At 35.2% G+C, this 12,735-nt stretch overlaps 1 protein-coding gene across 2 annotated transcripts in view; it reads left to right on the top strand.

Annotated features, from left to right (window-relative positions):
- The window catches only part of LRBA (LPS responsive beige-like anchor protein), a 423,660-nt gene that overhangs the window by 114,467 nt on the left and 296,458 nt on the right, over positions 1 to 12,735 (top strand). For both annotated transcript variants that reach the window (XM_086746251.1, XM_086746250.1), the window contains exons 32-34: positions 2,321 to 2,399; positions 2,663 to 2,796; positions 5,128 to 5,189. In XM_086746251.1, coding sequence (XP_086602377.1) covers positions 2,321 to 2,399; positions 2,663 to 2,796; positions 5,128 to 5,189 — 275 coding nt within the window. The remainder of the gene's footprint in view (positions 1 to 2,320; positions 2,400 to 2,662; positions 2,797 to 5,127; positions 5,190 to 12,735) is intronic.

Here is a 12,735-nt window from a genome sequence, read left to right as displayed (position 1 = left end):
GTAGCTATTAAGTATCCCACAAACAACTGGATTCTTTGGAACCGTAGGATCATATGGCTTGTTAGATTCTGTGGGCTTTGTTTTGTTTTTCTGTACAGGAGGCTCTGTTCTAATTTTCAGCACTTCGTTTGACTGCTTTTCCTTTGGGAATACACAAAATACTTTTTGGGGATTTGACCGTGTGAAACTAGATCTTAAGAAATGGAATTATATCCGTGAAAATATTGAAAATATTTACAGAATCTAGCCATCACGACTGAAATTTTCAGAAATATTTATTTGATTTGCCTTTATTAGATAAATTATTTCAGAAACAATGCTCGGCAGATTCAGATTCCACCTTGCTTTCAGCTAATGCTTTGTTCCCCACTTTCTTGTCCTTCATTTTGTATGGCCCTCTCAAAATTTCTTTCTGACTCCATCATCCTATGCAAAAGTCAAAGTAAGAACTTTATGTGGAATTTATGAAAAGCATAAACGAATCAGATTAGCAAAGATACCTCCTACCTATGAAGAAAGAAAAAAAGAGAGAAGCAAAACTTTTCACTGTTTTGATGCATTAGTTGAATTTATTAGTTTCTGTGCTGCCTTTGAAGCAAGATCAGAGAAAAACATCTTCTGTAGATGGGGAGTGGAGAAACCACGCACATACACATACACACCCACCCACCCATACGCGCACACACACCCCCCAACAAAAGAAAACAAACCACCAAAGCCCCCAAACCCACAAAACCTTAACATGTCTGGGAGGAAGTTCCGTGTACCAGTGTTTTGGAGCAGAAGTTTGAAATCTGACAGGAGAAATAAACTTAGTATCTCAGGGATCTGTCTTTGCTGTCTTTTTACAGTTCTATTCCACTTCAGTCAAGTAGAAAGACTTGGAAAAGTTGCAGTTGACACATTTTGGTACATGCTTTCAAGATCTTAGCAGCTTATTTTCAGACTGGTTTCATTTAACTGAGCTCACTCCAGTGGAGTTGGGATAATCTGGGATTTTTCTATAGCTGTAGTTCTGAGAAGGGTCATGTCTTCGCTAAGGTAGATGTGAGAACTGAAATGATTAAACTCTTCTTTCATGCTTTTTTCCTTTTTTTCCTTTTTTTTTTTAGCATAGGAATCTGAAACTGGCGAGGTGAGAGGAAAGAGAATAGGACAGGATCTGAGGCTGAAAAGAGATAGGATTGCATGTGGACTAGGAGCAGTCATGCTCTTGGGAAATGCACAGAAATCTGTCTGCTGAGATTCATTCCTCTCTCTAGTTTGGAATGCAATGCAAGATTTGTGAGTCACCACTCCTATCCTGGCAGCAAATACCTGTGAAATCTCTGGCTGTCTTTCTTACCCCCTCTTCATCATTGCTAATACCAATCCATACTGCAGCATGGAGGTTGTGTTTCTCTTTATATATTGAACAGCAGAATTTTGTGTTCACTGATTTCTACTCTGCTGATGAGAGCCATGTAGTGTCAATTTGATATAACACAATTGCTTTTTTTTTTTTTGTAAGTGTAGGATGCATAAATGACCCAGTCTTCCTATCAGCCTTCAAATAATTGATGTGGCAAAGTTAATAACTCATAAATGAGGTTATACCACTGCCATCATGCTAATGATGCTGGCAGTGCAATGGAGGATTTTATCATAGCTGTCTTTGTCAGAGTCCTAGTGTTGCAAAAATTTAAGCCAGGCTGTTGAAAATAACCACTCATTTTGTATTCTGCTTCATTTTGACACAAATATGTTTCAATTTCAGGCAAAAAATTAAGGGTTTTCTGTGCAAGTTGCTTGAAATTGGAGGAGCACTTCAAGTAACCAGAAGAGATTCTTTACAATGTTACCACTTGGCTTCATATTAGTGTATATTAGTTATGTTAGTATTAGTATATATTAGTACACTACAGGAGTGTTAAGGATGTAAGACATTATTTGTATTCACCGCTTAAGGTTATAAGTGTTCTTAAACTTGTTCAGAGGGGATCGTAGTTTATAAGGCCAAATGGGATCTCTGCAATCTAATCTGACTTCCTTCACAAAGCAGACTGCAAGGCTTCATGGAATTACTTTGTATTTGTGCTAGAGCAAAATTTGCAAAGCTTACCATGGCATACCTGGTAAATTATGAATGTAAGTAAATAGGTGTCTTATGGCAAAAAAAGTTTGAGGTACAAAGAGGTGAAAGGGTTTTCCTACTCATCACACACACTTGAAAACCATGGTTTATCAGAGGTTGAGCTTGAGACTTTAGTTTCTCGTTCAGTTGTCTAACCTTTGGCATGTTTTCTTATATAAATTGTTTATTTATTGCTTTCTCTTGTAGGAAGGGGATCATCTAATTCAAAATTGCCATCTGTCCCTACAGTTTCTTCAGTGCCTGAGGATTCTGCTTCAAATATGAGGTAACTTCCTCAATGGAACATCTGTGCTGTGGCTCACGTTTTTTATATTACAGTTGATATTCTGATTCCACAACACTTAAGAATGTTATTTTGCTGATATTCAATACCTAACGAAGGTTTGGGAAAATATGAGCGTCGATTAACAATTCCTTCTTATACATGTATAACACTTAAACATTGCTAAAAACTATATACTCTTTCTACAGAATTTCAGCAACTTCTTTTTTTTTTTTTTTTGTTAATCGCATGTATCTCTCTACTAGTATTACAGACAGGCTTGAACATGCTTTGGAAAAAGCTGCCCCGCTTCTGAGAGAGATTTTTGTGGATTTTGCTCCCTTTCTTTCTCGAACTCTTTTGGGCAGCCATGGGCAGGAGTTGCTGATAGAAGGTACAAGTAAGTTTCCATTTAAAAAACTTTTTTTTTTTTTTTTTTTCTGTGTGCTTGGTTTTACCTTGGAGACTGTGGAAATGTTTGTATTTTTTTCTGCTGTGTCTGCCTTAGAAACTGTCTTCCTCTGTTCCCACACAGTGCTGTCCGCTGCATTTCACTGCCTCCTGTTCCTTTTGTCTTTAGTCCTCTGAGGTCATTGTCATTGCTTCCTCATCTTTACCATCTCTGCTCCCTCTTTGCCTCCATCTCATCCGATAGTTTCCTATATGTCATTATGTGGGACCAACTGCTGTTGTCTCTTCGTGAGTTTTTCCAACTCTTCCAGGGCATTTTCCCATAGAAGCTGGTGTATGGAATATGTTCTGTGAGCGTTAAAAAGGAAACTTAGTGTCAGGGTGAAAACTTTGATACAAAGTAAAGTGTGGAGTGTAGTATAGAAATTTTAAGTACAAAGGCCTTGCGTTTTTACAGTGATACTGTAACAGGTGGCTTCTTGGTTATGTCAGCAGAGCATGTTACGCTGTATCTCTTGCATGTGAATCTTCTGTCTTTTTGGTTTCTAATTGGAAGGCAGTCATACAGGTAAGAAGAATACATTGTCAGTATTGAGAATTCTCTGATACTTCTGAGAAGATGAAGATTCAGCGGCACAACAATGATCATGGCTCTTCCTGGTGTTGGCTTAAATGGTTGAGCTTGAGATGATAGAGTTTTCTTTCTACTTGTGGGTTTCTCTCTTTAAAAATGAGGCTCAGTTCTACAATGCAGACATTAATGGCCTCAGTTTAAAAAAATCATGCTTATTAGAATACTGAATTTAGTAGTGAACACTAGTTTTTCAATTTTCTCATAATTTAGTTATATCATATAAATAGTTTTGACTGATTTTTAGAGTGAAAATTGAAGGTTTTATCCTCTTAAAGCAGTGAATTGAATTAGGGCCTGAGGTTGTTGCAGCTTTCGGTAATGAAGCACTCCCATGTTAGAAGCTCATGATTGCTTAACTTGAGCTTGATTGCTTGCACATGAGCTGTATTTGCTCTAATAGATCTAGTTGCTTACTGGAAAATTGAAGTTCTTTTTTAAAAAACATTTTTGAAACTACTTGTTTTGTGGATTAGTGCAAGCATCCTATATGTAGAGCTAAATACAGTTAACATTGTCAGAAGCACAGTTAAAGTATCAAACACTGATAAGTGTGTTACTGAAGACTGCTGATATAAAGATTGAGGCTTCATTAAACTTCACTGAAATTCAAGTTTAGTTTAGGGATTTAGCTTGCCTACCTTTTGGGGTAGGAAGAAGTGGCAGGAAGCAGTATACAAATTGTCTTCTCTAAGACTGAAAAAGATGAGTCTACTTTTGGTTATACATGTAGGCATTGCTTTAGATGATAAATATTTTAATGGAAGCTGCCTTGTGAATAAATTTATTTCAGTCATTTAATAAGAATGTCAAGGAAGAAATTTTTCTCAAAGCTTTGTTTACCAAGGAAGGAAATATCTTATTTAGTTACACTTTTTTTTATCTGAAGATAAAGAAAAGATAACCTGATTTCCAAATATTTTAACTGTAATATAGATTATATACACAAAGAGATGAGTATTTCATAGATTAGATGACCAAAGAGAAACAGGAAAATTATTGGGACTGTATGAACTGCTTAGACAAAAATAAACACACAAAATCAATTTTGAGGCCTAAAAGTTGGTTATAGACAAACCCAAACCAAAAATGCAAATACAAATAATAATAATAGTCAAATTAGTTTATAAACATTTGAGAATATATAATAGGTTGCTGCTTGCACTTCTGCTAAGGTTTAGTGTGGGGTTAAGGGTCAAAGTACTAATAAGAGTGTTTGGGATGTCTGCTGCCATGAAACAAAATGGAAACTTGATTGATAGCTGGGGGCTGAAAGGAGAACGCGCAATGGAGAAAGCAGAGGTCATAAAGCCATTTCCCTTCTCTGCATATATAATGACCCAATCCTTCAAGAAATAGCAAAAAGGTAGATACAGTGGATTAATATAACATATGTTAACCACACTTCTGATCATTTTGACATACAAACGTTTATGAAATTCTGAATAACTGAGGTAATGTATTACTATTAGCTGCATCTTTAGATGTGAGGCATGCAGTTTATGATCTCCTTCTCACATGCATACTTTTATTTTGTGCTGATAAAGTACAAAACCGAACTGGTGTGAGAATTTCAGCTTTCTTTTGATTCTCAAAATGCTTCTAATCTAGAGCACTTTCAAATAGTTTGTGTTAGCAGCTGGTACCATATAAGCATGCGTTTATGTATATCATTTTGTCCTTTTGTAGGTCTTGTGTGCATGAAATCTAGCAGTTCGGTTGTGGAGCTGGTGATGCTTCTTTGCTCTCAGGTGAGGTTTAAGTAACAATTGTCTGAAATTGCTGTCTTTGGGAACAACAGAAATTACAGTTAAAATTTTACTTTAAATTTGACTTTAAGGTTATGTGTAATAGGTGAAAAGATTATGTGCAAGGCTTTTTGATTTAAAAAAAAAATCATAGTAATTGTGCCTATTCAGTTGGAGAGAGAGAAGATACTAAGGGTTTTATGTTACCTTACTATTGAGCATTTACATAACCTTGATGATGGTGTATCTAAGTAATTCTATGCTGTCATTTTTTTGTAAGATAAAATAGGATCAATAAAATATTAAGGTTGTAGAAACAGATTGATTTCTGCATCTTGGCATACTGAATCCTCTGGGATAAATAGAATTTTTTCTTTTGTGTAGAGGTTATGAAATGAGTGATAAATACTTTTGAAACCCTGTCATTCTTAATTGATTTGACAAGTACTAAGAATTTCAGAAAAATTTAAGAAAGCAACCCTGGTTGACAGCAGTTTGGGGCATGCTACATTCCTAAAGGCAAAGTAACTTTAGATATTTAAGAACCTGAGAATTGCCTGTTCCTGTGATTAGAAAAGAGCCAGAGCCTAAGGAGCTTAAAATTATAAACACTATATTAATTGGATTTTCTCTTGGAGTTTCTTGCTTTCTTTTTTTGTAATTAAATGGAAGACTGTTTTTATTGAGCCTTTCTTTTGGTGCCTTAAAAATGATACCTTTCTGGTAGTAAATTCCCCTACTTAAAACTTTAAAATAGCCTTTTTTAATGGGAATGGTATTGGTCTAGAGGTCAAGGGTTCTGACCCATTTCAAAACCTTTGACCTTCATTTACAACCGCTATGGTTTGGTTGCCTGACGAATAAGGATAATGCAAAATTAATGTTTCTTCACATCGATTTATTCGTTTTAGTGCCTATATTGCCAAATTTATTTAGAGTGTGCTGATAGACATTTCATGAATACAAATGAAAGAATCATAGAAGGTGTGAAAAATCGATAGTCTGCATTGTCAATAAAGTGCAATAAGAACAATTACTTCTGGAGATTACACCTAATAGATTTTTACAATGGACTGGTGAAGAGTAGTTATGTTTTCTAGTGAGCTTATTATTAATGAATATATCTAGAACTTTGCTCATCTAGTTTTCCATCTTCCTCAATAAATAGAATATATTTTTTACCCTGAAAGAAATTTAATATTTCTTATGGAACTTCTGCAATTTAGAGATTATTATTTTACATATGGCAATACTGGAATTGGACATTTTTCACGACTTCTAGAGTTCGAATTTGCTGCTGATTTAAATTAGAAAAGAATCTTTACTACCAAGAAATCCATGCACGAGTTTTACTGTTCGTTTGTTAATATGTTACAGTAAAACTAATCTGAGTATTAAATATATGCCTGATAGCTCGATATTACCATTTTAAAAATTAGGTTTCGGTATCCATGCTGCTTGTATCAATAATTAGTGGTTGACCTTTCCTTCTTTTTTTTGGTAGGGTAATCTAATCTTTTTTAAAATCATGTTGTGCTCTGTACTGTATGTCACTTGTTTGGTTTGGGGAAGTGGAAAGGATAAGGAATAAATGACGTGCTGTAATGCATCTATTTGTCATATGTGTCACAATGCCACTTAATGCTAATCTAACCAAATTGAGGATATCGTGATAGCTTAGTAGTGCTAGTTGCAGAGACTGAGGTTGTTCTTTGTGAAATAGTAGAAATAAACCAATAAAGTCACAAAGACCTCAAAGTCTTTTTAAAGTTACATAGCAGCTGTAATTTTTGGCAGAATATGAAAAATGATGTGAGAAATGAATCTAAAATTAGCTCCAGATGTATACAGATTGTTCTGGGGTGATAATTACATTTTTCACTTTGAATTTTCCTAATTCAAAGAGGTCAGCATGGCAATCACAGAAGTGATTTATTTTGTTAAGAAGTGAACTGTCTTTTGCTACATGAAAGCTTGAGAGATATGAAATTGAATTTCAGGTCGACATCTTACAGATACTGGGAGGAGATGGGGTTGAGCTTGATTGATTTTTTTTTTTATTTTTTTTTTTTTTTATTTTTTTTTTTTTTGGACCCAAGATAGGGTGGGAAGTGAAGTGATATCCTTTTGCTACAATTTTAATTAATTTTTAAGAGGAGATGGAGAGGATGAAGTGCCAAAGATCAAAAGATCAGGTCAAAAACTAGTTTTTAATCACATAAATAATGTGACATAGTTACAAAGTAAGTATCTGCAAATTTGATTTAAAACTTCACAAATTTGTCAGCCATCATTTTATGAAATTGAAAGATTGTTCTGATTAATATCTTTGGTGTTTTTTTATCCTAACCTCTTTCTGAAAATTTGTTTTAAACGTTGTATATGTGATGTGCTTGGATTGTTCCACAAAACATCTGAAATTTTTCTGATATTTAGATTTGTGTCTGGAATATGGTTTTTTTTTTTTTTTTCTTTCTCAGAAGTGCAAAAGGGAATGATAATATTTCACAAGTAATTTTTTCTTAAAATTATGAAAATAAAGCTTTTTTCCCAGGTGAAGTGGTTTAAAAAAAACTTGAAAAGATACCATTCTATGAAACTATTTGCGACACCTGATTAATTTCATATTTAGGCATATTGAAAAAGACCATTGCTTTTGTTTTGTGTTTATATGTTGATATATTGTTTTATGTTTAACACAACATAAAAATAGAAGCAGGTGGTTTGAGATACAGACAAAAGGCTTTTTCTAAGACAGAAACAGTTGTGTGTTGTGATAGACACGCTACATTTTGAGATGTGTCTCTGTGTGTATACTTACGTTTATATAAATCTATCAAAACATAAAGAAATCCTTCATTTAATATTACTGCAAAGTGTTCCTGCTTATTTGACATTAATATCATTTTTGAAAGAATCGACGTTGCATTCAAGGCCACTTTATAAAAGCGTTGTGTTGCTCATCCTAATTCAGTCTGACACACATTCCAATAACACTACCTCCCTTCTAGGGTTTAAAACTAAATTTATGGCTGAGCATTGTGAAGTGCATCATTTAAAAATGGTTTCAACCCAAAACATCTAATAAATAAATAATGTGTATGGCTACTCAGTAGCAGACTTTCCAGACTAGAAATCATTCCATCGGATACTCAACAGTCCACTATCGGAGAGGGCTGTCAGATAAATCTTATAGTAGCTGCATTCATGTCCTGTAAATCACATGTTATTGTCTGAGCCTTCTGCCAGGTCATCTATTCTTTTCCCATTTATCAGAAATGCATACAGTACAGTGAACCTAGAAGCACCATCTAGTCTGGCCTGGCATCCTGTCGGGGTAATTAAACAAGCCAAAAGAGAGAAGTCCTGTGTCTTTTATCCCTTTTAAATGCGTGACATCAGGATGTTAAAGGTACTCATATGCAATTGTGAGACAAGGCTCCTGTATGGGGAAACTGTGATATCACCCCTGAATAAAGTATTTTCATCTAAAAGACTCTCTCTGTTTAGTAGGGCCTGTTGCGATAGGATGAGAGGTAATGGTTTTAAAATAGAGGGGGGTAGATTTAGATTAGAAATTAGGAAAAAATTTTTTACGATGCGAGTTATAGAACACTGGAACAGGTTGCCCAGAAAGGTGGTGGAGGCCCCATCCCTGGAAACATTCAAGGCCAGGTTGGATGAGGTTCTGAGCAACCTGACCTAGTCAGGGCTGTCCCTGCTCCTTGCAGGGGGGTTGGACTAGATGACCTTTGAAGGTCCCTAACCATTCTATGATTCTATGATTCTCTCTATGCCTGAAACGCAAAAGGGCATGTATGAACTGAGTGCATGATTATCCGTAAAGCAGATATGCTGTTGTGCTTCCTTTCATTTGTCAGATGTTTTCCTGAAATACATGGCTAAGTAGGAAAAACTGTGATCTTCCTTGCTCTGTCATGAAGGTATTAAAAACGTTTATCCGTTGCTCATGTATGTGAAGCATTTGTCCTATTATTGTAACTCCAAGGTGAAAAGGTACAAAAATAGGTGAAATAGGTTCCATAATTTTCCCTGATGCCTTTGAATTTACAGAATTTGCAGCATTTGAAAAATGCTTCTTTCTGTAGTAAATCAACTTAATTGTCAGTGGAATATGTGTAAGAGAACTAATTACGTGGTTCTTGTCAGATCCATCTTTGACTTAATAGCTTTTTTTTTCCTACTGAATCTAAGTTTTCTAGACCATAAAATAAACTTAACACTAACTGACTCAAATACTGTTCAGCTCTTGTATAATTTTGTAAAACAGATGGAATGGCACCCAACCTTTTTAAAAGTTTGCAATTAAAAATTAACGGATAGTGTGGCAACTTTTGTGACCTCTCCACTACCCACGCATGCACCTTGCTTGCTGGTTCGAGGTATAAAAGCTTCTTGGTTCCTCCTTCCTCTGCCCCCTGTTATTTCAAAGGTATTAAGGGCACTTTCTTGATAGCTGATGGGACATATAAAACCAAGACCAATGTTTTAATACATTTAATCTCTCGGTATTTTATCTTCTAGAAATATTAATATGATATATTGCAATGTAACTACATAGCTGTAGCTATTAGATTTATATTGGACCTTGATAAAGTATATCTTTCATGGGAAGATGGAAGAGGGAAGCATAAACTCTGATACTCCGGGGTTTTTTTTGTATGTGGCGATAGCATCTGCTCATATGGCCCAATGAAATATGATTACGATTGAATATGTCATGCACTGTGCTGGTGGTTTTTTGAAGAGAAAAGCATGATCCAAGGCAGTGCACGTGCACCTTAAAAATACAGCAGAGGCTGATTAGTAGTATTAAACCAGAAAAAATTACACTGTGAAAGTTTGTCTGTGTAGGCAAACTTACATGTCTCAAGCTCTTTTTTTTTTCTCTTGTCTAACTCAACTCCCCAAACTAATTATCACTAGTTAAATGGTGAAATGTTTGCAAAAGATTCTTCTTTAGTGTGATCTTTCTTTCATATGCTACTAAATCACATTGCTAATGGATTCTTTTGCTCATAAAGAAGTCAATATTCATCTTCTATATGGACAGTATCTTAGTTACATCATATCTCTTACTCTGATAAGTAATTTTAATTATTTAGACAGTATCAACATGTACCATGCAGTCACGCACCCATATAAACAATATAATAGTGTATTTGCTTTAAGGGAGAGCAATAGGGTGGTAGTTAAGATTTTTGTTTTTCAGCAAATTTTTAGCGCACACACTCTCCTCCTCCACCTCAGTGCTTAAATGTTTGTAAAATGCAGTAGGATCTCCAGGCTTTTTGGGTATGCTCAGGGAAAAGCTTTCTATCAACGATCCAGATTCATTAACCCAGGAATGGATTTCTGCAGCGTGTTCTAAAATGTGGTAAGGCTTTGAATTGCTTGGAGAATTTTGTTGATGTAGAAGATGGCTGGTTTTCAGTGTTTGTTTCTTACAGAGAGAACACATTATGCTGATGGTCTGTGATCTGCACTGGTTTCTAATTTACTTTAAAGTGCAATTTGATGTGATGGATAACTATAGTGACTGCTAGGAAGTTTTATTTGAATTGGATATAGGTTATCTAAAGAGCTATGTCACTGTAGTACCATGGCGGCTGAACTCTACAGAAGCACCAAAACTCTTAGCAGTATCCTGGTTTAGATATGAGGAGAATAAATGCTATTTAAATACTTTTTGTGTGCCCCGGGTGTTAGATGATGACATTTTAATCTAGATAATATTTTATCATCTAATCACTTTGTGTTCTAACAGCTGAAAATAAGTTTTAAAAGGATCTAATAATCCTTTAGATCAGTGATCTAGAAAATGTATGTTTTAGTACAGAGGGTAGATTTTTGTAGGGATTTTGTAAGCAGACAAATGACTTTCTATCAATTTTAATGCATGTTCTAATTTCCTTTTAAAAGCTGTTTGGAAGATACCAGGAGTTGGAAGTTTTTCTTTTTATAGAGTGTGAACTTCAGCCAATAGAATCTTTGTTTTTGTGAAAGATGAATGTAAAAACCCGCTTCAGTAATAAATTGCTTTTATTATAAAATGGTTAGAAACATAAATTTATTATTAGGCAAATGTAAATGAATCAGATCTTAACAAATAAAAAGAGAAAAAAGTACTTTCCAAAGTCTAAGTTAAGTTGAGGGGAATACGTTCCATGAATCCTGCCCATAGATGTTTGCCTTGTATTGCTGACTTTCTTTGCAATGTTGTGAAGTATTCACTGTTTCTACGTTAGTACAAAGGCAATGTATTGAGACGCACAGAAAAACACTTCGCCTGCAAGTGTGCCAGAGGCTTCATAATGTACTTCTTTTTGCTTGTGCTCTTTTCAAGAATTTGAAGATTAGAAGAACATCTGCCAGCCTAGCTTTTTGTAGAGACAAGGTGGCTGTGGAAGGAAGTGAGAGTATTCAAGATCACCTTACTCTGCTATGGATTCTTTAGATTCTGAAGCTGCCTCAGGTCTGCTTCATACCAAGTGGAGCTAGACATATTAATAAAACTGCAGTTTTGTAACAAGTATTGCATGGCCCTTGTAACTGGTATACAAAATGGAAGATTCTTATCCTATTCTTCTTCTTTTATTCTTCTCATTAGATAGAAAGTAGTTGGGAAATGTCTGTTAAGCTTTCTGTACAATGCTGCTTAAGAATATTTTCAGTGAAGTGATTTTACATTAGAAACTTTTCCTCTTCAAAAACTTATGTTATTCTTTTCCCTCTGCAATGTATATTTTTCATCTACAATGACTTAGTTCTGCAGGATGGAGACTGTGGTCAAAGCTAGATAGAAGGGAAGATAGATCTCATAGTAGCCAGGGGCCATGCTATCAAAGTGCTTTTCTGGGATAGAAGAGACTTAAGTTTCAATTAATATTTCAGGTAATTATTATTATTATCATCACTAAGTAGAATAATCTGTCAGAGAAAAAACTTCAGCAAATCCTCCTGAAGTAGCTAGTATTCCAGAAGCTTAAGGGCATGTGGAAGAGTCCAGTTTTGAAATAAATTAAGTACTCTCAATCTTTGAAAGCAACATCGCAATTCATCTGTGTTGTCCTCAATTGCAGTTTCCTTCTTTGGTTATGATATAATAAGACATCAGTTCTTTTCTGTGAGGTTTTGGGAATAAAGTTTAGGGCTTCTGCATTCTCCTGCATTGTAAGGCACTTGATATCAACACAGTGAGCTGTTTGGCTAGTGGTCAATAGGATTAACCGGAGGAATTGAGTAAAAGGCCTGAAGATGTGGGAGGGCACTGGCTGTGGAATCTAGACTCCTTAAACGTAGTCCTTTTGTGCTTGGATTTTGGATACTATCTTTCAGTAAGTTTCCTTCTAACAAAACAGAAGGTTAAATTACCCAATCTGTTGTCCAGATCCCTTGGATTCTCCATTACGCTTGATATATCTGACTTTTTAATGCATCGTGTAGCTTCTTTCCTTCCTGAGTGGGACTTTTTCCTCAGTCTCTGAGGATCTCACTTTGGGTGCTGAAAGTGTATATTGACAACTTT

This window comes from Chlamydotis macqueenii, chromosome 4 (assembly GCF_036417535.1).
Source record: "Chlamydotis macqueenii isolate bChlMac1 chromosome 4, bChlMac1.mat, whole genome shotgun sequence".
NCBI lineage: Eukaryota > Metazoa > Chordata > Aves > Otidiformes > Otididae > Chlamydotis > Chlamydotis macqueenii.
The sequence above is the reverse complement of the archived record's forward strand: the minus strand, read 5'-3'. Positions and strand labels throughout refer to the sequence as shown.